The sequence below is a fragment of the Myotis nattereri genome (genome assembly GCF_964212035.1).
Source record: "Myotis nattereri genome assembly, chromosome: 2".
In the NCBI taxonomy this organism is placed as follows: domain Eukaryota; kingdom Metazoa; phylum Chordata; class Mammalia; order Chiroptera; family Vespertilionidae; genus Myotis; species Myotis nattereri.
The window spans coordinates 171,124,802-171,151,572 of NC_138076.1; the positions used below are offsets into that span (position 1 = coordinate 171,124,802).

The following is a 26,771-nucleotide window of genomic DNA, read 5'->3' on the forward strand; positions in this document are numbered from 1 at the left end:
TCCCTAATCAATCTATAAAGCACTCTTGAGAATTTCCAGCTACAGTTTGAATTCTTCACATGCAGAGATTTGTAGAAATGTGTGGACATTTTCCTCCTATTGTTTTCTATCAAATGATTCCCCAGCTTATTAACCTGCAATCTTTATTCATGTTGGGAGGGTATGTAAAAATAATCCCAAAGGGGGAAGCTTCAAATTAAGCCACCAAGCAGGGACTTACTTCAGCCCAAAGAAACTTCCATTGGAAATGATTGTTATGTTGATGTTTCCTTAAAAGTCTCTTTTCCTACATTTAATGAAATTGTTCCATTTTGCAAATAAAAAACATTTCAGTGTGTGGGCTGATTGTAAAAGGAATATTCCATTTCGCATGAGTGAAGAAAAATGAGATTAACAGATTGTGAGAGAATGCTTCCTCCTTACCTCTTTCAGACACAAAAATCTGAGTAACAAATGCTTCAGTCCAAACCCACAGCATTGCATCCAGATTGTTTCGGTGCCTCTTTGTTCTTTATTGGTTTCTAAAAGGGTCTATCAATAAGGAAAATTTATGTTCTAATCTCTTCCATCCAGAATATCAAATCTTTCCTAAGGTCATGATTTTCTTTTAAGTCACAAAGAAATGTTAGTAGATGCTGATAAAAAGAGATTAACTGCAGTGGAAAAGGTCAGGCGCTCATCACCTGATTAAAACACTATGTCAACATAATACAGTAGTCAAGGTACAGCTTTCAGATAAATCAGGAATGGGGAAATAGTGATATATTTTTAATGCCCCTGGTTATGAGCATTCGGTTTCACATGCTCATGGGAGGCCATCAGGGGTAACAGAGTGGCTTGCTTTCATGAAAACTATCCATTGCAAGAATTTTATCATGCACTGTGAACCAACACAAAAATAGTTCATGAAATAGTACCTATCCATAATATGTCCCATTACTGATATTTTCTAAGCTATTCCCTTTTGTTATGCCTTTGACACCATTAAACTGGAGTATGACTTGCTAACTGTGACCTTGGACAAGTTATTTACCTTCTCTACATCTCAGCGTTTTCACTCGAGTCCACAAAATTAAATGAGATAAGACGTGTGATGTTCTTGGCCTCATGAGCGCTCAATGTATATTAATTCTCTCCTGCCCACAACACATTTTTTACAATACTTAGAGTCTATGCTCATATTACTAGTATGTTGACCAAAAACTAAATGCATCAAAAAATTAAAATAAATGTACACACAGAGACGATAGATAATATAGTAATAACTCCTAATTTATCACACCTCCTTGGACCCATGGCCCTGCATGGTCCTCTTCCTCACCAAAGGTGACTTGCTTTGGTCAGTGGGATACAAGCAAATGTGGCACAAGGAGAGGCTTCTAAACTGCTAGTGCACTGGGCTTGCCTTTGTGCTGCTGGGCACTCTCTCCTGTGACTTATGGGATGCTGCCACCATGCGAACAAGTCTGCTGGGACCTGCAGTCCAGCCAACAGCAGGAACTGACAGACCAACATGTGAGTAAGGTCATCCTAAAGCAGGATAGGCTAAGGCTGAATGAGACAAGCAAAAAAATACCTACCCCAGCCCAACCTGAATTTCTGACCCATAGCTACAGGAACAAATAAAATGCCTCTTTGTTCGTTTGTTTGTTATTGGTTAATCCTCACCTGGGAATATTTTTAGAGAGAGTGGAAGGGAGGGTGAGAGACAGAGAAACATCAATGTGAGAGAGGCACATTGATTGGTTGCTTACGAAAGCACCCTGATGGGGCCTGGGGATCAAGCCAGGAATGTAGGTAACGTGTCATGAATCGAACCCAGGACCCTTCAGTCCTCAGGCCGACACTCTATCCACTGAGCCAAACCAGCTAGGAAAAAAAACAGCTCTTTTTAAAGCCAGTAAATTTGGGAGTGGTTTATTATGCAGCTCTTCCAACTGCGTAGTTATTTTCAACTTTGTAATACGAATTTTAAAAATGAGATTTGCTAATCTGCTTGAGAAGACACAGATTAAGGACACCCTTAACCAGGGGAAATGGGGTACAAGGACTTTTTCCAGAAATTCATGTGGCTTAACACCTTGATGGATGAGCTCCTAAACAAAGTATATAGTACATAAATACTCTATTTTCTGATTGGTGATCACACAGGAGAAGTAAAAGAAGGAATATTTTATTCCCAGGTTACTTCCAGAAGAGATTGTTACTGAGTGATTTGGGTGTGATTTTTCCTGAAAAAAAGAGACAGACAAAATGATTTTTTAAAAAAATGGAGACCTTTTCCCAGTATTATCAAAGGGAAAAACATTAATTTGCCAGCTCAAAAACTTGTAAAGTATATGTAGGGAGATAGATGAAATAATTATGGTAAAGTAGAAAAATTAAATAAGTTCACTACCAATTTAAAATTAGATTTTATCAGTGGTCTTCTCAGATACTTCAATTTACAGAAGCCTAATCAAAATAGGCAATATTTTAAATATGAAATTTGGGCGATAAAATACACATATAATATCCAAGCAAAAGAAAAGTATCTAAAAATAAATAACAGGACTACAAAATTTAATTATAACTTGATCTAAGGTAATCTTTTTAATGTTTTTAATTGGAAGGATAATGGCTAGGAAACAAAAGTGTGTGGGCTTCTTAGTTGGACCCATCCTTTTCTGTGGCTAGGAAATAAGAAGCAACCTGATATGTCAGTGTGCAGACTGTCGACCCAGTGGACATCTCCCTTGTGTGGAGATGGAGACAGTAGAACCTGATGTGATTGAACATTCGACTGTTCACCCCTTCCCTCTATCCAGAGTCACCCTCATCCTGGACCCCTCTTATAATTTGACTTCCACTATTATATTCTTTAGGGAAACTAATTAAGCCAACCCAAAGATCCAGTTTTCCTGACATTTATAGTCTTGCCCTAAAATAATAAATTCACATTCCTACTTACAAAGAGAAAATTTTATTTACTTGTACAATAAAAAATTAATATATCTTGAAAATGTAATTTCTGTAATAGAATCCCTTTTCTTTCTTACTTAATTTCATAAGGCAATATTTTGCTCCGTTGCAAACATGTATGTCTTTTTGTATTAAAGAACTTTGGACTTGGAGAGACATTTGAGTCTTCAACTTTAATCACCCAAAGTAAAAATCTTTTGTACATCCTATCTTTCTAACAGGTGATTTATCTAGTAGTGGCTTGAGCACTTCTACTGGCAGAGAACTAACTCATTGCTACACCAACAAAACAGTCACCTGAATGTCAGATGGCTTACATAGTTAAAGAGCTCTTGGTCACAGTAAGCTTGAACTGATTCCCTATAACTGTGATCCATTCATCTTTCCCTTTCTGTCCTCTGGCACTACCCAGATGAAGCCTCCTCCCAATAATACATGACAGCTATTCACATATTTGAAGGCACTGATACCATTCCCCAGGCTAAAATCCGGATTTGACAGTTCCTTCAATAAAACCGTCAGAAAACCCTTTATTAGTGTGGTCTAGCCTCCAAATGCAAGGAAATGACCGAAGAAGCTTCCAGCCTATGAACCGAGATCTGATCAAATGTGCTGGATGTGGTCTGATACTGCAGAGTCCTACTCACCTCTTTATTCATCTTGCTACCTATATCGCATTAGCTCTTTTAACAGTCATCCCACACGAGGGATTCCCATTCAGCCTCCAGTCAGCTAAAACACTAAGAGCTTTATTAAACAAACTTCTATTAAGAGGACAGCCCATATTTTTCTTGTAGACTTTTTAATCTGAGTGCAAGATTGAAAGTTGCCTCTAATTTCCCTCTTGCTACCGTCATCCATCACCCTAGTCTATGGAGATTCCTCTTAATGCTAATTGCTTTAACTCCCTTCCTCAGCTTTTTTACCATCATCCAACTACTGATGGGCTGCGAGGCCAGGGCTGATCCATAGCCTAGTGGCCCACCCTTAGAGGCTGCTGAGGGTCATCTGGCTGCTGGTCCTTTTAACATGTGCTTCTCCGTGTCAGGCTAAAATCATAAGGCTTTTTGTGTGTTTTTACATTATAAAATGGTGAATCACTATGACAAAATATCATGCACTGTGGCAAAAAATCATGCTTGTTTAGTAGAGAATGCAACGTACCCTGAGTGTCTGCTAACGTTAAGTGTATGAAGATTGGTTTTAAAGAGAAAAAATGCATTTTTCACACATGGTATTACCTAATCACCAAACTAATCCCATAAAGTAGCTATTACCATTTTTACTTTATAGCTGGGAAAATTTAATCTGGCTGAAACTGCAGGTTCCCTGGAGTCAGAAGCCTGAATTTGAATTCTAACTCAGCCCAATATGATATCAGCTATAGGACCACTGGCGAACTACGTAACCTGTTAGTGGTCCCTCCTCCTAAGATTGGCATGTGCACTAAATAAAATGATACATGTCAATCATGTAACATAGTACCAGGCAGATGGTAAGGTCTTGATAAGTCTTATGTATAGTTATCAGGGCCTAAGACAAGAGAGTTAGAAACATGGCAAAGGCAGGATCTGAAGCAAAGTTTGACTCCAAAGCAACTACAAACATGCATAGTCAAGGACACAGAGAACTAATTTTATCTCTCCTAGCAAATACAATCTGTCTTCCTGACTGTATTGTTTGATTTGATTTTTTTAAAAAAATAGCATTTTGAGACTAATAAAAGAAACAATGCACCTGAAGACACAGCCCAATTAGCGATTTTTATAGTGACAAGTTAAAGACAAAAAACAAGCTAAGACTGAGGTCACAGGAAAGATGAATTATAAGGCAGACAAGCCATAGCTAAGGCAGAGCATTGGTGAGGCAGCAACAAATTCATTTGCTGTCAAGTATTTGAAGGCAAATGCTGAATGGGCTTTGGACTGCCCCTTAAATTTTCATAAGTAAAGACTAACACCCGAGAGGCTAAATTATTCATTAGCATTACACATTATTTACAGGCACGTCAATATTATTAAGGATATAAATCTCAAAAGAAGACATATACATGGTCAACAGATATACTTTTTTAAAGTTCAACATCACTAATCATCAGGAAAATGCTAATCAAAAATACAATGAGATATCACCTCACACTTGTTAGAACTGCTGCCATCAAAAAGACAAGAGGTAACAAATATTGGCAAGGATATGGAGAAAGGGGAACCCTTGTGCACTGTTGATGGGATTGTAAATTGATACAGCCATTATGGAAACCAGTATGGAGGTTCCTCAATGATTTAAAAATAGAACTACCATATGATCCCACAATCGTGTCTGAGTATAGACCCAAAGGAAAGAATATCATTATCTAAGTGTCCATCAAAAAAAGAATGGATAAAGGAAATGTCACACGCACACACAGACACACACACACACAATGTTAATACAATATTAGTAAGCTTTACAAAAGAAGGAAATCCTATCATATGTGACAATATTAATGAACTTCGATGGCATTATGTTAAGTAAAATAAGCTAGGCACAGAGAGACAAATACTGCATGATCTCACTTTTATTTGGAATCTAGAAAGTTGAACTCATAGAATCAGAGAATAGCATGTTGTTGCCAGGAGCTTGGAGGTGGTGGAAATGCAGAGATGTTGGTAAGAGAGCACATAGTTCCAGTTATACAAGATGAATAAGGTGTAGAGATCAGATGTAGAGCATGGTGACTATAGTTACTAATACAGCATTATGTACTTGAAATTTGCTAAGAGAGTAGATCTTAAATATTCTTACCACCAAAAGTAAGGTAACTATGGGAAATTATGGATTTGTTAATTAGCTTGATTGTGATAATAATTTCAAAATGTTTACATATTATCAAATCACGTTGTACACCTTAACATATACAATTTTTGTCAATTCTAACTCAACAAAGTTGGGGAAGGGAAAATCATTAAGCTAGAAGACAAATGTCAATGTGTGTATTTTTTAGTAAAAATATCTATTTCCATATTGTAGCAAAGGTGAGGAGGTTATATTACATACATGTAACTGGAAAAAAAGGCAACAAAAATGTACATCTGGAACAAGATAGGTAAGATAGAGGAATAAAGCATAAATTTTGCTTATCTTAGTTATTAGATTAAGAAGACAAAGGGAAATAAGAACAGAAATTCTAAAGAGCATTCTTCCACTTTCAGGTATCAGTCTAATGAATATTTAATCATCAGCAATCTTTTAAACTATATTAAAGATTCAAGAACTAAGAAAGAAAGCAAATCTGTCATAAAACATACTTTCCAAAGAATAATTGACAGCTATAAATAATTCTTTTATTTTAATATATTTTTATTGATTTCAGAGAGGAAGGGAGAGGGAAAGAGAAATAGAAACATCAATGATGAGAGAGAATCATTGATCAGCTGCCTCTGGCATGTCCTCCACTGGGGATGGAGTCCTGACCATGTGCCCTGACCATGACCTCCTGCTTCACAGGGCAATGCTCAACCACTTAGCCACACCAGCCAGGCATATTCTTTTATTTCAAACAAACAATAACATCAATATTCTACTATAAAAGTAAAACTTTTCTGAATTTAATTCTAAATGCTGAAATTTACTTAAAGTCCCTTACATTGAGTCAACCATTGACATACAACCAGAGCTTCTCTCAACACTGAGATTGATGAGAAAAGACAGGGAAATGTCACAGCTCTGTGTCCGGTGAAATACCAGGGAGAATGACACGGACAGATCTTTCCAGCGCATGACAAAGGCAGGAAACTTTTCTTTCCAATTATGGCTGAAAGTCAAATAACTGTAGGGTATAGGAAAACTTACTTTATTCAATTTAATCAAGTCCCGCTTTTCTTGCCTGACAAGTAGAAAGGTTCTGTGGGAAAGACTGAGTCACATACAATTCTGGTATAATCTGTAGGAATTCTTGTTTAATATAGCTAAACTGACAAAAAAAATATGCAAAATGTTCTTTTTAACTGCTCAGGTATCTTCGTACTCAAGCAAACTTTACTACTTTTCAAATAAGAAAGTCACTAACATGTGGCATACACAAATGGGTAATGATCTTGATTTAGGAAAAGTCAGTGAAGTTCAGCTGCAGCATCCTTTAAACAGTGAGCATCTAAAGAGGGAGCTCAGTAAGAATTATACCATCTTGGAAACTAATCCCAAACCAAGAAGCCACGGTTGCCTGACAGCTCTGATTCAGCCGTAAGACTATGAGAGTACTAACGTGCATGCCATTGCCAAGGGCAGCCAATCTTATTTCAGGTTTTTCTGCCAGACAGATCCTAAAGTAGGAGTCACTTTTATTATTATTATTATTATTATTATTATTATTATTGATTTCAGAGACGAAGGGAGAGGGAGAGATAGAAACATCAATGATGAGAGAGAATCATTGATTGGCTGCCTCCCACATGCCCCCCATTGGGGATCAAGCCTGCAACCCAGGCATGTGCCCTTGACTGGCATCAAACCTGGGACCCTTCAGTCCACAGGCTGACACTTTATCCACTGAGCCAAATTGGCCAGGGCAGGGGCCACTTTTTAATATGTCCTTTTAGCATGTCTCCAGAGAAAAACAAATTAACAACAATAACACCATCGGTTTCCTATCCAGCATCTCATACATGCTCCTCAAAACAACTCTAAAAGGTATTTTTTTAATCTATAGATATAAAAATTGAGGCTCAGAGACATAAAAACTTGCTTAAAATTTGACCTCTAATAAACAGAGACAAGGCTCAAACCTCTACCATCTTACTGAAAAATTTACACTCGCCCAATTACAGTCATTATCTCTCCAAACCCCCTAAACCTACAAAAGCTATCCATGGCCCTACTCTAAAGTCTTACTTGCTTTGTTCCTCTATGTATGCTTTACCTGTTTTAAGAAGAGCAAGAAATATATAGAGAAAAATGTAGCACATCCCTGGCATTTTTACTAATAACAAAAGTTATATTTCTCCATGAAGATAAAATACAAGAGAACACAGGATGATCATCACAAATCTAGAAGGACTACAGGAAAATGTCTCAAGAGCACATGCACCGTTCATGCTCATGGTGGTCAAAATGGCCAGGGATGGTCATTCTTTTGCATTGCTGGAGTGAGAAGGGCCAGCTATGGCTATGGGATCCATACAGGGTTTGAACTTCTACTATGCCCACATTAACACCATCCCTGATCAGGTGAGCTAAAGCAACCCATGAACCAAAATAGAAAACTTATTCCACCCAACCACATCTGCAATTGGCACCTTTAGACTGTAGATATCAAGGTACTGGTGTGCAATTTTTTTTTAAAAATGCTCAATGTAAAAAAGCATGCTTTCATCATTTAACCCAAAGTAACCACTTGGGATTGTAAAGCAGCTTTATAATTTTCATCCTTTCTGTAAACTTGTCCTAGAGAAATGCTGACGAAATATGAGCGAACTAAAAAGTTTTAAAAGGCTGCCTGAAGCTAAAGAACAAATAAATAATATATCAGAAGTAAACACAGGAGTTCCACAGCCACGCCATTGCTAGAAACATCATTCAAAATATATATCTAATAATGTGTGGTCAGCAATGTTATTTTTTTAAGGGGAATGTGGTACCATGTTATTACACCACTGAAGCAGCTATAAAATTTTCCTTTAGGTGCTTTTATGTCATTCATTCTCTGGTAGCAGTTTAGGTGATTGAGAATTAAATCTTTCAGTTCACTACAGTACCATTTAAAATGTCTCCTTTAGGCAAGAACATTCAATGGGGTAAAGAGAGTCAATTCAATAAATGGTTTTGGGAAAATTGGATAGACACGTGCAAAAAAAAAATGAAACTAGACAACATTCTTACACACTATGTAAAGAATAAACTCAAAATGGATTGAAGACTTAAATTTAAGACTCAAAACCATAAAACTCCTAGAAGAAAACAAAGGCAGTAAAATCTCAGACATCTCTCTTAGCAATATTTTTTCTTATATATCTCCTTAGTCAAGGGAAACAAAAGTAAAACAAATGGGACTACATTAAACCATCAACAAAATGAAAAGACAACCTACTGAATGAGAGAACATATCTGCCAATTATATACCTGATAAAGGGTTAATATCTAAAATGTATAAAGAATGCTCTATTCATAGAACTAAAGGAAGCTCCCTTGGGATGGAACTGCACCTCTAGGCAAAAGTAACAAAAGAGCAGAATAGTAAGGTAGGTTGGGACTACATTATTGCAAGCCTTATAAGCCATAGAAGAATTCGGACTGTATTATAAAGACTAGAAAATCCACTAATGAGTTGCAAGCCAGGATACCTATGTTTTTAAAGGAATCACCACAGGGTGGAGAATGAATGGGAAGTGGTAACTGTTTCAGTAACTCAAGGAAGACATAATAAGGGCATAGCAGACAGGACAGACCTGAATAGAAGGATTTGTAAGATATTTAGCAGGTAGAAACAATGAGCCTTTATAATTTATCACATGAATGAGATAAGGGAGGGCAAGAAAGAATGAATAATACCTAAGTGTCTGGCCTTAGGGAATGGTTTGGGGAATGGAGGCTGAGATGAGTTTAGTTTGGAGTATTATTGAGATATTCAAATAGGTATTTACAGTAGTTAGTATGATATGCAACTCAGAAAAAAAATGGGACTTAATATTTTAGAATCACCAGTAGAAAGGTGAACAAGCCAGAAAATGGGTCTCATACAAAGAGGCTGGAGAGAGTAAGAAAATCAGATTAGAACCCTGAGTGATAAGATCCTAAAGAAAGCTAAAAAGCAGAGAACAAAGAAAAGAGTGTACAAAAAATACAGCCCAAGGAAATAGAGCATTTCAAGAAGGTAGGAATGGTGATAAGTGCCAAGTGCAGGAGCGAGAGATCAAGTAAAATAAGGCTGAGAAATACCATTGGACGGTTTGACAGGTGGATTTTGGACACACTGGGGTGACAACAAGACTTGCAGCAAAGACCGACACTGATACAGGTGCTGAATAAAGCCTCTTAGTGACTAAGAGAGAGAAATCAGCAAATTGCTGATGACAGAACAGAAGAACTTCAAAGTAAATGCCAGAAGCCTCCAAGGTTTTTATCTAAGGGCAGGGGTGGGGTTTTAAATTAATTTTTAAAAGGATGATAAGTCTGCATTGACATCTATCACCACAAGTATTCTGCTCATTACAGGAAGCCGCTTCATTCTGCAAAGTGAAAGGCTATTCCGGTGGCTCTGTTGAGCTTCCTCTGATTAGGGGATGCTGTGGCATTACTGGGTGAAAGGGTTTTATCGCACTTTTTCATATTTCAGCTGGCAACATAATTCTTACTTCCTGAAGTAAAATTCAAACTCATTTCCTACTAAAAGGATCTAGACATAAATCAGTTGTCACACAGAGCTCATGAGGAAGTATTGAGTGATTTCCATAAGAATTATTTGCCCACGTGCAGGCTGCAGCGAAAACTGCCAACTCTGGAAATAGTTTTAAATACAGGTCCTTTTCCAGGCCTCACGGACAGAAGACTGCACCATTATTCCTAAATGACAGTGGTGTGTGGCACCTATAATCTGATGACTCTGACAATGGGTACTGCCCTAAAGAGAGAAATAGAAGATTCTGCCGTCTTAGCTACCCCTACAATCAAAATAGTATGAGAAGTCGCCTGAACTTAATCTTCCTTTAGCTTCCCAAGCTAAATATTTACCTTTTCAGTAACACATACTAAAAAAAAAAAAAAAAGGTTTTAGATTTTTTTGAAATCACAGAATTATGTAACTGAAAGAACATTAGGATGTTACCTGCCAACTACTTCTTCCTTGATCACAACAGAATTTTAAACTATCCCTAAAAGTCAACCATCCACCTGCCAAATAAATCTGACAAAAGCCTGTGCTGTGATGCATGGTGTTGTTGAAAAAGCCCAAAAAACAAGGTGTTCTCCTGGGAAAGTGATGTATCACTTGACTGTCATACCTACAATTAGGTTTGTCATTAAGACCAGAAATAAAGATCATCCCGACAGACTAGAAGAGAAAAGCTCACTAGAATTCACTGTTCTACTTCTGTAAGGAAATTGTTAGGAAGGCCATTGAGGATTCCTTTCTCTACATGCTAGAGTCCTCTTCGTGAACACTCTCAGGGAAATTTTCTCTGGTTTTCATCAGAAGGATCATAGTGCTTCTCCCAAATATCTACTGTTGAATACAATCCATGGCCTCTATGCCTGAGAGTATCTGTCAATTATTGGCTAGTATTCTCTGGGACTGCTTTGACCCACCGTCAACATGGAAGACAACATCCAGAGAAACACAGAGCAGAGAATAAAATCAGTGCCAAGAATGGAGGAGAGCAGAGGGAAAACTGCTACCCACCTAGACAGGGGTTTTGTGGCCATTGTGTGTATATGAGTGTGTGTGAGTATGTGTGTGTGTACAAGTATCTATACTAATAAAAGGGTAATATGCTAATTAGACCGGGAGACCTTCTGGGAGATCTTGCAGATGTCCTTCCTGACAAAGCCATGGTGGTGGGGCTGAGGCAGAGGTGGTTAGGGATGACCAGGTCAGTGGGGAGGGGCAGTTGGGGGTGATTAGGCCGGCGGCGGGGGGGGGGGGGCAGTTGGGCATGAGCAGGCTGGTGGGGAGGCAGTTGAGGGCAATCAGGCCAGCAAGGGGGGAAGTTGGGAGTGAGCAGGCTGGCAGGCAGAGTGGTTAGGGGAGATCAGGCAGGCAGGCAGGCAGGCAGGCAGGTGAGCAGTTAGGAGACAGAAGTCCCAGATTGAGAGAGGGATATCTGACTTTAGGCCCATAGGGATCGGGCCTAAGCCGGCAGTGAGACATCCCCTGAGGGGTCCCAGATTGGAGAGGGTGCAGGCTGGGCTAAGGGACACCCCGCCGTGCACGAATTTTGTGCACTGGGCCACTAGTGTGTGTGTGTGTAAATATATATATAAATATATATATATATATATTTTCTTTCTAAACATTTCATAATACAGAACCCACTATTTTAAACAGTGTATTAGTTATCTCTTGCTGAGGAACAAATTATCATAAAATGTAGCTGTTTAAAATAGTAAACATGTATTACTCATAGTTACTGCAGTTCAGGAATCCTAGGGCAGTGTAATGGGTACTCTGGATCAGGTGTCAATAACCATGTGGGCTGAGGCTATAGTCTTCTCAAGGCTTGATTTGGGGAGGCTCTGTTTGTAAGCTCACTCACATGGCCTCAGGTCCTTGTTGGCTATTGTTTAGGGACAGGTTCCCTGCCATATGGGCCTCTCCATAATATTACTCCCAATGTTGCAGTTTGCATCCAGAGTAAGGGCTCAGAGTGAGTGAAAGAGAGACAGAGGAGAGAGGCAACAACACTGAAGCCTAAGTTTGGAATTCACATCCCATCACTTTATCATATTCTATTCATTAGACGCCAGCCACTAAAGGGAGGGGAGCCCAAGAGCATGCATACCAGAAGGCGGGGGTCACTGGGAGCATCTCAGAAGCTGCCCACTGCACAATTACAGTCATTTTCTCACATTACAGGGACTCTACTCTTATTGGGATCTAAGGTGGGAAAACAGGGTTTGATAAGGTTTGTTTTAAGCAAAATGAAATTGATTTTAATTTTCCAAACTATAGCCATGGGCACAGAAAATGGAATCCAATTCGTCAGTCAGTTCCTAACCTTGACCATTCTTTGGTCAGTCACTAAGGCCCTTTCTGAGGCCGCACTATAAATATGCATCCCTATGGCTTTCTTTCGCCTAGGAAGTAATTCTAACTACATTCTAACCTGGTACAGGTTATTCCTGGAAAAGAACAATGAGATCTGGAATCTTCAAATAATCTCATGGTCCTTATCAGAATAGAATTGGGCTATAAATTAGTTACGAATGTCCAGGAATACTCAGTGTGCATCAAAGCCAACATTTTTTTCTGGAACATTCCCAGATGGATCATCTTTCCCTCCTGTCTCTCTCCTACTGATATTTTAAAAAATATTTTTATTGATTTCAGAGAGGAAGGGAGAGGGAGAGAGATAGAAACATCAATGATGAGAGAGAATCATTGATCGGCTGCCTCCTGCACGCCCCCTACTGAGGATCGAGCCCACAGTCCAGGCATGTGCCCTTAACCAGAATGGAGCCTGGGACCCTTCAGTCCACAGGCTGATGCTCTACCCACTGATCCAAACCAGCTAGGGCATCTCCTACTGATTTTAAGCACGGTAACTACATGTTTAAACTATCCTTGGACACCACAATGTATGCCTTTCTCCTGTGTTGTTATTAACACTCCCTTTCATTGTCAAATGTGCTCTGGTTTGAATAATAATTATAAAATCATCTTATTTCTAGGTAATGCCGTGTACTCTTTTTCTAATTTTTATCTTTTGGGGGGGGGGAAGAGGGGGGACTTGGTCAAGGAGTTACAGACAGTGGAATGGAGGGAGCACTCCTTGTCCTCTTCTTTTTCTAGCGAGAAAGGTTCAGAAAAGGAAAAATAGAAGGGGAAAAGTGAAATGCTCATTACTGACTCTCCCAGTCTCTCCATCTTCCAAGCAGCGGTGCACATTTGACATATATTTAATAAAAGCAGGAAAGGCCTAGACCTTTGAACAATTTGAAAATATATATTTGGACTAATAACACTCAAGGACAACAGGAAGGACAAAGTGAACCAACTCCACAGAAAAGCAAGGGCAAGCCTGTTTTGAGTCCTGGGCAAATGAGAGCGTCCTGGGTTCCTGAGGGACAGGCAGAGCACACACTGCAGAGGGCGCCGATCCAAGCCAATGCATACAGGTCATGGTTTCCTGAGCCAGGGCTTTTTCTGGGCTCTGACGGACGAGGTCACGCAGATAGGCAACCACACGATTTACGATACACTCTGGCTTTAACCGAAGTCAGGGAAGAAGCGTTGCTCTGTGCAGTGCTGTGCCCAGAAGCCATCAAGCTCAGGCTCAATTTCATTTTTCTTTCCTTTTTAAATTCCAAATTCTTTCTATATCATGACCTCATCCTCTGCTTTTAGCAAACTCCTCCCCTAACTCTTCCAGAGGTAGGAGTTGATGTGAAGACATATTTCTCTACCTCCAATTATAACTTCACTCACACTATAATATTATGAGCATGGGAAGGGAGCCCTGTTGCCAGGGAAACCAGAAGCCGTGCACAAGTTCAGCCTCAGTTGGATCCACTACTCTAACTGGTCAAAATCTAGCTGTGTGCGTGACTCATCTCAATGTTGTAGATATTGAGAAGGTAAAATACTTCATCATTCCTATGACTTAATATACGTTTTATTCATACCTTCATAAAGTCCCGCTGACCAGTACGTTTTCTCCTGAATTTACTAACTTCACTCATTTATTTCCACTAACGAAGGATGATATTCAACGTGTTTAGAACAGACACGGCGTGAGAAGTACCAACCGAAATAGATGTATTCAACCAAATCAGAATGCATACCAGCTGTAGATAAGAACTGAACCGGAGCACAGTAGCCACCAATCGGTGCAGTGTCTAACCTGGATCCCTCCCCTTTTTCCTGGCAAATATACAATTGAATACACCATGTACAATTAAATAAATATTGGATTTTGATGTGAAATTCATCCATGCCTTCTATGTCAAATCATCATTACAATACATTTTTTAAAAATCATTTTATACATCCCCTTCACGGGAAGAAAGACACTGTGTGGAGAAGGATGTTAAGGGCACTGCATATAGGAAGGTCTCCGAGACATAAGTTATCAGAAAGAACATCTTCACTTCCTAGTGTGGTTTGAGTGGTCCCAGAGGGCGGTCAGTGTGGTTGTTCCTGAACTGTCCTGTCCTCCCCCTGCTGGGTGCATAGCATGACTGCACTCCCCGGCCCCTTTGTGCTTGAGTGGAGCCAAATAACTACTTCTAATCAAAGATTTGTGCAACGTGAAGTACGTTGCTCCCAGGCAGAATGTTGACTTACTGCTGTGAGACCACCCAAGGCCAGCCACTATCCTCCCACACTATAGCTGCTACTTCAGCCTTGATCCCCCAGGGAGGGGGCCTCGAATTAGAGCCCTCCATCTGACTCACAGTGAAAACATAGTGAGAGCAAAAAATAAACTTGGTGGTCTTAAGCCACTGAAATTGTTAGATTTGTTTGTTACTGAGACATACTATACCCTGTCCTGACTGATATATTATAGTTCTAAGATTTTATTACTGGAAGCCTCTGTTTTGTGGCTTTAATTCTGAGATACCCCCTTCAGTGGTTTTAAATATGAAGTCTACACACTCCCTCATCTTGTACACAAAATTTAGGAGGCTAGGGAAGAAGGTCTATGGTGTTCATTAAATCCTCCAAAACTTCTGATTTTAGCGCTATCTTGTTGCTGATTCTCAAATAATCTATGAATTTAGTCTACAACCATGCCAGGTAACCTCCTGTTGCCAACTTTTACTTAGATGCCCTTTTTGTCTTTGTAACCTGTTATCACTCATTACCTGGCTCTGACAAACGTGTCCATCACCTGCTTCCTGAACCAGCTCCCAAAACATATTTGATCTCAATGAGATCAGTCTCTAAACTACAACTGGTCATTGATGTGTAAAGTAGATATCAGAAAATGTTTTGTAATCACTGAGGCAGAGCTCAGTGAGAGCGACAGTGTCGATAGTCCTACTCTGTCTGAGACCTTGTTCCTAAGAAAGATAAGGAGACATGCCTATTATGAATTTCAATTAGGAACTCCTCAAAAGCCTGAAGTAAATTCTCTGAAGCAGTTCACCAAATGGGTGCACAAACCTAGCTTCTTTACTAGTTTAGGTCACTGAATTTGCATAAACTAACCCTAAACTGATTCATCTTTAGATGATGTAGTGAAGTAATAGTCAATATCATCCTCTTCAGACCCTTAAATTCTTTAAGAAGCTGAATAAAATTGTCTAGCTTAGCACTCCCCTTCCTGCTGAGCCCTGTATTTACTTGGCATGATCCCAACAGAAATATTATATCTGTTGTTCATTTAAGAACATGAAATCCTGCTTGCTTGTCAGTTTTATGTATATCCACATATTCAATTAAGACGCCTCTGTAAGGTTCAGAACATATACCACTGCTGCAAATTCTTATCTCTGTGTAGTTACACATAACTTTGTCATCAGTGATTTATTTTGGATGCTTAGATTTAATTTGCACAGCCAATTCTCTAATAAGAGTATATTGAATAATTTATAGTATTACATATAAGATATATTAAGAATAACACAATATGCATATATAGATAGGATACAGACAGTCTTGAAGCAAAAAGTCTATTATTATTTGCTAAAAGAAAATAAGCATTTTATATGTGGCATATATATTATTTGTTGTTACTGGACAGCACACTGAACATTTTATGCTTTGCCAAGTACCTGGGAATCATCCTTCTAATATTCTAAAATATGAATTTTAGGGCAAGAGAATTAAATTACATAGACTATAAAATATAAGTAAAAATCTAATACCCTCTTTCTTTCAGACATTCATTGTAAAAGATATAAATTAGTAGCAGTATTTTTTAATTAGGTAAGAGTTACTTAAATCAAGATCGGTCTGTGAGTTTCCCATTTCTACGTAATTTTAATATTTCAAATAGAATTATGCTCTTCCATGCCTTTTTACACTTATCAAGTATGTTTGCATATTTTCTTCCCTAGAGAAAAAAAGCAGTAGGATGTCAGAGTCCCCTGGCGGTAGCCTAAGGGAACTGCACTAGACGGAAGTTAACCAGTTCCAATGAGAGCACAGGTGCGCTCACTTCACTCCACCATGAAAGAGGCATTCTCCTCTTGACCTGGTGTGAAAGAGTAAAAGAGGTTGTAGCCATTCCTTACTGAGCAGCCAGAGCCGTGTATCCCAAGGATGTTACCTTACCAGGGGACTATCTGAATGATGAAGTATTTTATTAATAGAACTCTACTGTTTTTCATCAATCCCTCAAGAATAACTATGGGGTTACTAGATTACAAACGGGATAAACTATCACAGAAGTGTCACTTTCTCAGCAACGGTTGGATTGTTTCTTATTAATCTTTTTAATTAAACTATATAATTTCAGGTTAACCTTAAGCCTCACATCGAGAAAGTAATTATTTCCTGTGTGTTCACCACTGGGGGAAAATGAATTTAGATGAAATTTAAAGATATTCATTATTAAATAGTGTACAGACAATGGATACACACACACACACACACACACACACACGACCACTACATCATTAAGTTCCATGATATCATCCATAACTCAATCAAATTTTTCCTCTCTTTTTAGAAAGGTCAAATTAACAAATAACTATTTAGTAACTTAATATATGTTTGAATTCTGCCTCTGAATTCTAATGAAATATTATATTAATTTCTACATTTATTTTTCATTGATTAAAAATAAAATAAGGAATAGTGTATGTATCTTCATAAAGATGCATTCTAATAGCATTTGAACAGGTGCTGTGCATTCCATATGTTAAGTCACTCCATAATTCAAGTATATTTAATATTGTATATTATGAATTATTGCACAGGAAATTAATATTGATTGAAAATCTACTAGTGATAGCTATTCATTTGGGCATCTTGCATAAAATTAAAAATAATCATTATAGTTGTATGACAATAATGTGATATCATTTACATAAATTACATATCCTATGTAATAAAGAGCTAATATGCAAATGGACATCACACCATCATGACTTAATGGCTCAGACACTCAATACTAGGGACAGAGGAATGGGGGCCAGCCAGCCACAAATGAGCTTGCGAGAGAGGAATGGAGACCAGCCAGGCTGTGGCCCGGGAGAGGGACAAGCCGCCTGCCCCACAGTCCTGGGCACCTGTGGCGGCAGCCTAGGCAAAACCACCCGCCCACGGTTTCCTGTGGCTGCGACCAGCCCAGGGCGAAGCTGGCCCGGGTCCTGGGTGCCTGCAGCCGGCCAGAGGGAGGGAATCCTAGGTCCCAGGTGTGGGGCGAGGCAGAGGTGGTTAGGGGCGATCAGGCCAGCAGGGGATCAGTTAAGGGCAATCAGGCCGGTAGGGGAGCAGTTAGGGGCGATCAGGCAGGCAGGCAGAGGGGTTAGGGGCGATCAGGCAGGCAGGCAAGTGAGTGGTTAGGAGCCTGCGGTTCCAGATTGTGAGAGGCAGTCAGACATCCCCTGAGGTGTCCCGGATTGGAGAGGGTGCAGGCCAGGCTGAGGGACCCCCTCCCCCATGCACGAATTTTATGCACCAGGCCTCTAGTGTCATTATATTGTCCAAAGTACTTGTTGTTATTATAACAACTAATATTTATTGAGAGCTAAATTACTTGAGCAACTGAAATACGTATTTTCTAATATTTAAACAGCAAGTAACATTTATCAGGAGTTCATTAACAGTGGGCACCATATCAATTGCTCAGTATATATTGTCTTCTTTGATTGTCACAACAACCCTAAGCTTGGTGCTAATAGCCCCATTTTACACTTGAGGAAATAAGGCTCAGAACATGAAGTTTATCTAGGGCCTCATTGCTCCAGGGTGTCCAGACAAAAGCCCATGCTGTTTCTCCTAGGCCACACTCCCTTCCACACAAAGCAAAGCTAATGATGACCAAGACTGTTAGCCATCTTAAGTTTCATTTATTTCTTTACTTGAGAAGCATGCATTTCCTCCAGATTAAGATGATGGTGATGATGATAGCAATACTAATAACAACCCCATCATCACAACCCATATCTTAAAAATGAGAAAACTCTAGCTTTTCTGGGTTATTTTTGCCAGTGAATAACTAAGATGGGTCTAAAAGCCAGGTACTCTGTTTCCTGGATCAGAATTTTCCCTCTGTAAAAGCTGGTGAACTATTTAACGACAGAGTTGAAATAAGCAACTATGAACAGAACACCTCTTCAGTGTGTCAAATCAATGTTGAGTCTGTACAGATAATGCACTCCCACAAAATAATAAGGGTGCACCATTGATTGTGTTTTTCATTAATGTTTTAAAACTTCTTCAATTCAGACAATACTAACAGTAAACTTGTGATAATTTAGATATGCTGTGCTATTTTAGCCCTGTACTATCACAACCAAGTAATGTGAAAGCATTAGTATTAAAAGCAGCAAGCGGTGCCCTATTGCTCTAATGCCTCTGGGTAAATAAGTCTGTCTCTCTCTCCCTGCCCCCCTCCCTCTCTCTGTTTCTCCCTCCCTGCCTTTCTCTCTCACCAAGCCTCCCTCCAGTGCCCCTGGGGCAGCCCTCTTGACCACACTCAGCCATTCTCAGTAACCAGCTCTTCGTCTCACCAGCCCATTCTCTGTAGCCAGCTCTGCCCCTTCCCCCCAGCCTTAGTAATTAATTGTGCTATTATTGTGAAGTAATTGTACAAGCAAGTCAGTGTTTAGCCTAATTAAGAGTGAAGCCAACAAATTATTTAGAGCACCACTCCAGCAGAATTTGCATTCAGCCTTGTATCAGTAGCCAATCAAGCTTTCCAGCCATTGACTCAGTACTTCCAGGATTCATGAATATTTACAGCTAAGCTTTCTCCCCACCCCAGCTCCTAAACCCTGCCCAGGACCTCTATCCTTTACCCATCCCTATATAGCCATCGCTTTGAAAATAATACCATACTCTTATTTTCATTTACTACTATCTAAATCAGCGGTTCTCAACCTGTGGGTCGAGACCCGTTTGGTGGTCGAACGACCCTTTCACAGGGGTCACCTAAGACCATCCTGCATATCGGATATTTACATTACGATTCATAACAGTAGCAACATTACAGTTATGAAGTAGCAACGAAAACAATTTTATGGTTGGGTCACAACATGAGGAACTGTATTTAAAGGGCCAGAAGATTGAGAACCACTGATCTAAATTAATATCTTTGTACGTCAACAATTTTGTCAGTATAGCTCAGACCAAAATTGTATAGCTTAACATTATTCAAGACTACTTCAATTTTTTCTTGCTATTTCCCAAAATAACTTTAGCACCTTTGAAAACAAAGAATCAAACACACCAACATTCCTTTCTCAGACCGAAGCTATCAGCGAACAGAGTGGTAGCAGGTCAACCAACCGTGTACTTGAAAAGCAATAGCAAGTGACCATCGCAGGTCTTAACAGTAAAAATATGTTTCAGGGCTTCTACTTCTAGATCAGTGGTGACTAGACAGAGCAAAACAGTTTGAGAAAGGGCTCTGAAAACATCAGTGAAGGTTTCAAAAATAGCAAACTTAGTAAAAAGAACAATACTGCCTGGAGTAAAGCTTCGCCCTGAATTTTTCCAGTTAAGGGTAATTCAGCTTTGGGGAAAATAATGTGCTAAAATCTATACCTCAGGCAACAGAAACTGAAGCTATAAATCAGAGAGTCCTTTTTAATACCATGTGTGCACACAGAGATGGACTGAAGTGTGGGGCATTCTTTTAAAAATGAGGTGAAGAGTATCAGAGTGAAGGCCTAAGTAAGCGGGGCACAATGGACTTTAAAAAGCATGAAATCTTGAATAATTCCCTGCATCCCACAGACAAGTCTATGCGGTTCCTTTTGCTGTCCCTCTGTACATAGAAACCACTCATTTTAGACTTTAGGTAAGTGTCCATTTCAAATATTTCCTCCTGTCATATCCCTTAGACGTTTAATGAGCATTCCACGTTAGCTCTTACTAACACTGGTCAGGATGATAACAGAAGAGAGACCGTCTAATCCATATTCACTATACCCACCACCTAATTCTTACCTTGATTTTTTTCAGGCCCTGATTATGAATACTAATACATTTTTCAAAATTTCCTTAATCACTTTGTCTTATTTCTCAAATTGGGTCCCCAAAATACTTAACACACACCTATTTATTAATTAATATTTGTAAAAGTTCTCTGGAAAAGGCTTTGTATCAGGAAAAATATAACTCCTTTTTGTCATTAACACTAGAAAACATCAGCTTCCTCATACCTACCCTAAAATACTACGTAGTCTTTGGAAATTCTAATTCATAGAGGAATTTTTATAAGCAAGTCAAGTGTCTAATTTCCTCAGTGTTATCCTTGTAATACTGAAATAAGTCTATAACATATAGATGTGTGCACAAACATGGTTATATCTACTATTATTTAAAATTGTTTTAGAACATAAAAGGGGGCCAAACACATCATAAAATAGTAAGTGCTTACTATAGAGCTCACTACATGGATTTCTTCAAAGAAGCCCACTAAAAATTAGGAAAACAACTATTTCAACACCAAGCTTCAGAAATTTGGAAGATTCTTTTCTTTGAGGAGAAAGCCTGCCTAGGACAATACAGTGAGGTTCTTGGGCTTGAAAACATGCCCTTTGCTGCCATCAAGTGGCTCTTTGCGGAATTTTTTATGAACATCAACTATGGTGTACACAGGCTTCCTTCCTTACACCAGTATATAAGACATGTATTATCCTGTGGGGAGCTGGGATATTTGAAAACATCAGGAAAGCCTTTCTTGAATTAGAGCTTTATACTCTAGATGCTATAAAAATTCCATGACTAAGAAGTGCTTCCGAAAGATGACATGAAAAAGGGTTTAAAGTGTCAGTTCCTAGAAAAACCTCAACCTGTACTTTACACACCTCTGTCTATTTCTACCTAATAGAAATTTTCTAAATAGACTGGCTTTAGGATAGCTAGGTGAACACAGCTGAAATTTTTTAAAAAGCTAGGAGAGGGATTTATTTAGAATAATTTTTACTAAAGTCCCTTGGCTGTGGGGAAAGAAATGGTTTCATGTTTGTTTCTTTCCTATTATCATCTCACTTTCAGCCCTGTATAAATAACTCAGCACTGTTGAACTGAGATGATTAGAAAAACCCTTTTTTTGCCCTTTTCTTTGAGTATCTTCTTATCTCTCTCCTAAGAGATAAACATCAGTTGAATCAAAAGGTAAAGGGACAATTGCTATTTTTAAAACAACATAAACTCCAAATGCTGTGGCATTTTGAGAAGGCAGCAACATTTATCTCAGAGAACTGGTGCTTTTGATTGGAAAATGCCTTAAGATTTCGGCTATGAAAGGAAAAACCCCAGATAAACTGCCATGGACAGAAGTTGAGATGAAAGGGAACTAAATTGCTCTAAATAATAAACCAGAGGAATTCAGAAGTTATTGGGGAAGGGGCTTCAGAGAGAAGTAGGAACCTGAAACTGGGAGAAAAGAAAAGCCAGGGATGAGTTGGTTTTTGCTGTTTTTTTGTTTTGTTTTGTTTTGATTTGTTTTGTTTTGTTTGGGGGAGGGCATCTAAAATCAAAAGGAAAATGTATATCAAAATAAAACAGCCACACCTGCGGTTATGAATTCCATGGAAGATTATTGTTTATCGCCCAATATCCAGGGTAAGTCAGAGAAGCTCTCCAGATGCTGCCTGTGCTAGTGGTTATGCGTTTTCTAATTAAGGGCCACCTAATGCAAGGGCTTCTGTTTCAATTTCTCACTTAATAGGAGACCAAATCCTTCTTTCTGGTCCTGACACAGGAATTACACACAAGTCCCTAAGTCACTGTCTCAAGTGTCACTTCACAGGCTCACCGCCCTGCCTTTCAGGTCCTCCTTCATTTCTGGCCTCGGGTTTTTCCCTTCCTCTGGGTAAGCCCAACCATGCATTTAAAAAGAGTCTATCGGCTGCATCCCATTTCCAGCACTTCTAAAGATTTTGTATTAGGACAGGCTTCAGGTTCCCTAGTTGACCCCCTTGTAAAAAGGAAGTTGTTTATAAAGCGTCTGCATGTAAAACCCTGCCTGGGATCAGAGCCTCTACAGCAGAGCCCTCGCCTACAGCACAGACATTTACAGAGAGATGAATTTAGTTTGGTCTTGGTGACTGAAAGACTAAAAGAAGTCGTGATAGCAGCATTTGGGTGGTGTGAGGTGTAGAGAGATGGAAAGAATCAAAGGCAAGAGGAGACTTCCCCTCAGTGGTAGAAAATATGAATGACATGAACCTCAGTCCCTTCTGGCCCAGTCAGCCAACTGGCCTCTTTCCCCTCCATCTGACTGCCTCTCTGTTGGCTTGCACAGGCGGCTAAAGGCGTAAGAGTTAGTGCACACTCCAGGAAAGTCACTGTACTGAGAGAGCCAGGAGCAGGCAACTTGACTCTTATCACATTAGCTCTGGCTAACACTCTTGAGGTTCTAGTCAGATAAGCCTAGGAATTGTGTTCTTTGTAACAAGGAATCAAAGGGCTCTGGCTTAGTCTAAACTTACACCCAATCCTAAAATGGGGGGAAGGAAGGCCAATCATTCTAGGAAAACTCCTTTTTCCCTCTTGGAAACCCTACACCCATTCATTGTAGGCCTGAAGGTCTAGCCATCATAGAAAATAGTTCTAGACCAATATTCCTAGAGAGATCCACAAACCAGAGTATACTGGAATGCCCAGTGGACATCAGATTCATGATCAAGAATCCTGAGCTCTCCTCTACCACCAACAATCCTCTTGTATGAAAGCAGTCGACTGTGATATCTGTGCCTACTGTCCTTTCCACACCCTCTGGTTCCATCATTTCCTACAAAGGATGAGGCAACACCTCATGATGTCTCCTGGAAAATCCCCAAAGCACAGTTGTATCCATTTGCTCTAGAACTGACTTTGCTCCAAGTTTACATTCCTACCTTAAAGTGTTCACTGGCACGGGTCATAAAAGTTGGCAACAAATCTATACTAATAAAAGGGTAATATACTAATTAGACCGGACATCTTCCGGACGACCTTCTGGACAAAGCCACGGTGGCAGGACAGAGGCAGAGGCAGTTAGGGGCGATCAGAATGGCAGGGGAGAGCAGTTAGGGTGATCAGCAGGCAGGCAGAGGTGATTAGGGGTGATCAGGCAGGCAGGGGAGCAGTTAGGGGCATCAGGCAGGGAGGCAGAGGTTAGGGGTAATCAGGCAGGCAGGCAAGTAAGCAGTTAGGAGCCAGTGGTCCCGGATTGTGAGGGGGATGTCCCAGGTTGGAGAGGATGCAGGCTGGGCTGAGGGACACACACCCCCGTGCATGAATTTCGTGCACTGAGCCTCTAGTCTTTTATAAATACAAATGAAATTCTTTTTATCTACAGAACTAAATAATTTATGCTTTGCTTTGGATTTTTTTTTTAAGTGGCACCATTAAGATGTCTTTTCAGTAAATGGTCTTTTTCCAACAAAGATGAGGCACATTGATGAAAAGTGCAAGAGATGCATAAGAATATGGAATGCTGTAATTAGTCTGAGAATCAAAGAAAATCACTTTCAATTTTAGGTAAGATCAATACACATAAATTCTAGACTAATTCTTCTCTTATTTCCTGCACATACCTCCTTTGTCTTTCAATTTTCAAATTCAGATTGAGTGAGAAAAATGTAAAGAAAGGCTAATGGCATATGGTGAGCAACAGGACTGACCATGGATCAAACCTGCTAGCCAAAAAGCCTGCTATATAACTAGAATTCACAGCTTAATAGCTTAAGTCCTCTATTATTGCTTAAAATACAGATTTAATTATAATGTAACCTTAGACAAACCTCTCTGGCCCTCAGTTTCTGGCTCTGTAAAATGGAGATAATAAAAATACTTATTGAATAGGGTCATCATGAGGTTTAATACAGACAATTCATGCCTGGTACTGAGTGCTCAATGACTGGTGGCTCACATTAAGATGAGATTTATTATTAGCTATTGAGTGCTTTACAACATGCCAGGGATTATCTATTGTTGCATTTAATTCATTACTTTTAAGTCTGCCTTTTCCCTCAGAACAAGCACTTCTGGTTAGTTTAATAGCTCCATATTTTTTAAAAATAGAATTGGATGAAAAGTCAACTTCTGAGCAAAGGATATATTTTATATACTATTTAATGTGTTATTTGCAGCAGCAGCCTTAAAAAAAAAATGTACGTTAGACCAGGGTCCCTTTGCCCTCTGGTTCCAGCAGTGAGCGTGCGCTACAGGTGCAGACCTTTGGCTGTGCTCGGTGATTCCAAGAGCACCATTATCACAGGCATAGCTCTGCGGCTGAGGCTTATTCTGAGTAGCTGTGCGTTTGAGTGTAAAACTCCACCATTTAAAAATAGACGCAATAGAAATGGCATCTTTTAAAGCTCAGGAAATAATTGTAGACAAAGCATTCTAATGTTTAAAGCTTGAACATTTGATCTAAAATCACATTCTTGAATGTACCCCTTGTTAGTATAGATGAAAGTGTAAAACTTGTGAAATACCTGCTTTCCCTTTACTATTCATCTCCTTTAAAGGTGGGGGAAAGAAACACAATTTTAATTGAGCTATCCCTCTCAGCATTGAACAGCAGTGGCTAAGACATACATATAACATCAAAGTAATTGCACTATAGAACTGGCCGACAAGCTTGCCTTGCCTGTATCTAGAAGGAAAGGATATAACCCAGCGTTCCAATCTATGGGAGGATAGATCAACACCTTCCTTATGAACTACTTCAGTGCACCACAGATATCACAAGCAGCTTATTCTTGTCACTAATCTAATTCTTAACGCTATAGACCTAGTAATTCTCCTTATTTTCTGCCCTTCAAACTTACCAAGAGCACACCAAGAACTGGAGAAAGGTGAAAATAATCAACAAACTACTTGGCAGCACTTCTTCATGCCATGGTGATTTGATTAGTGATTAGATAAGTATAGATCACAACCCTGGATTTCATACAGGGTGGCCACTTCTAAAACGATCCGTTTATAACAAAGGTCTTTCTGTTGGAACTGTCAAGAGAGTTGTTGTTGTTTTTTTAGTGCCACCAGCATCAAACACTTTTACTTAGCCAGGCATTGAAGAACAATGGAATTGCAAATCTGAAGACCTTCAGCTCAACCCAGCCTTACTAATCTAGTGAGTATAAACAAGTCAATAAGATTTCCTGATCCTCAGACTCTCTGTCACTGTAATGAAATTATTAGCTACCCTCAAACTACCCTCACAGAGAACCTAAAGAGTAAGAAACACAAGGTAAGTATTGTGAAAAGCTTCTGGGAGAAAATACTTGAAATGTCTTAAGAAAATGCATATAGTATTCCTCCTTAGGTTAAAATATTTGTAAAGGACATTTAGCCTACTAAAAAAATGAAGAAATTCTCTCTGGATTCTTATGAGTTTCAAACAGAACACTCACCACAGTAGAAAACGGAAATATAACCTACCCCATGTTCCCATCCATGAGGAGAATCATGTTGTATATGTGAGAAAATATGAAGAGAAAGAGAATCGTGCTGAAGAACATTGTCATCCACGACCCGTGATCCTCTCGAAACATTTTTAACCGGAGCAACTGACCTGAAATATAAATATTATTAGTCAGTATATATCATAACTCAAAATTCTTTCATCTTTGCTTTGTTTTAGCAAATATTTATTATCCCACTACATTCTGAAGTCTTTGCTGTAAAAGTGACTTATTGGTGAAATCACTATATAATGTCCTTTTTGCTGCTCAGAGATGAACTCCAAAACAACCCCTGTATCATCGTGGAGCAAATGATACTAACATAAGAATCTAGCATACAGAGACTGTTCATTATGCTGCATGAAAACAAGAGAGATTATAGCACCTACCTGCTATAGTCTATTTCACAAACATGTTTTTGTTTTATTCATCTGAAACTACTTAAGACAAATGGTAAAGATGTTGCATAAATTCCATACAATTCCCTTTTGCTTCTAGAGACCCACTCCTGACACTGGCCAGACAATAAAACAAAGGCAGACAGACCTCCCTTATGTGAGGATCCAATTACTGAAGGTGCACGGAAACTTAAAATAAAA

General features: G+C 39.2%; 1 protein-coding gene across 2 annotated transcripts in view; it reads right to left on the bottom strand.

Annotated features, from left to right (window-relative positions):
- TMEM117 (transmembrane protein 117) overlaps positions 1-26,771 on the bottom strand; it is a 443,674-nt gene that overhangs the window by 331,408 nt on the left and 85,495 nt on the right. For both annotated transcript variants that reach the window (XM_081084824.1, XM_081084825.1), the window contains one exon: positions 26,150-26,282. In XM_081084824.1, the coding sequence (XP_080940950.1) occupies positions 26,150-26,282 (133 nt within the window). The remainder of the gene's footprint in view (positions 1-26,149; positions 26,283-26,771) is intronic.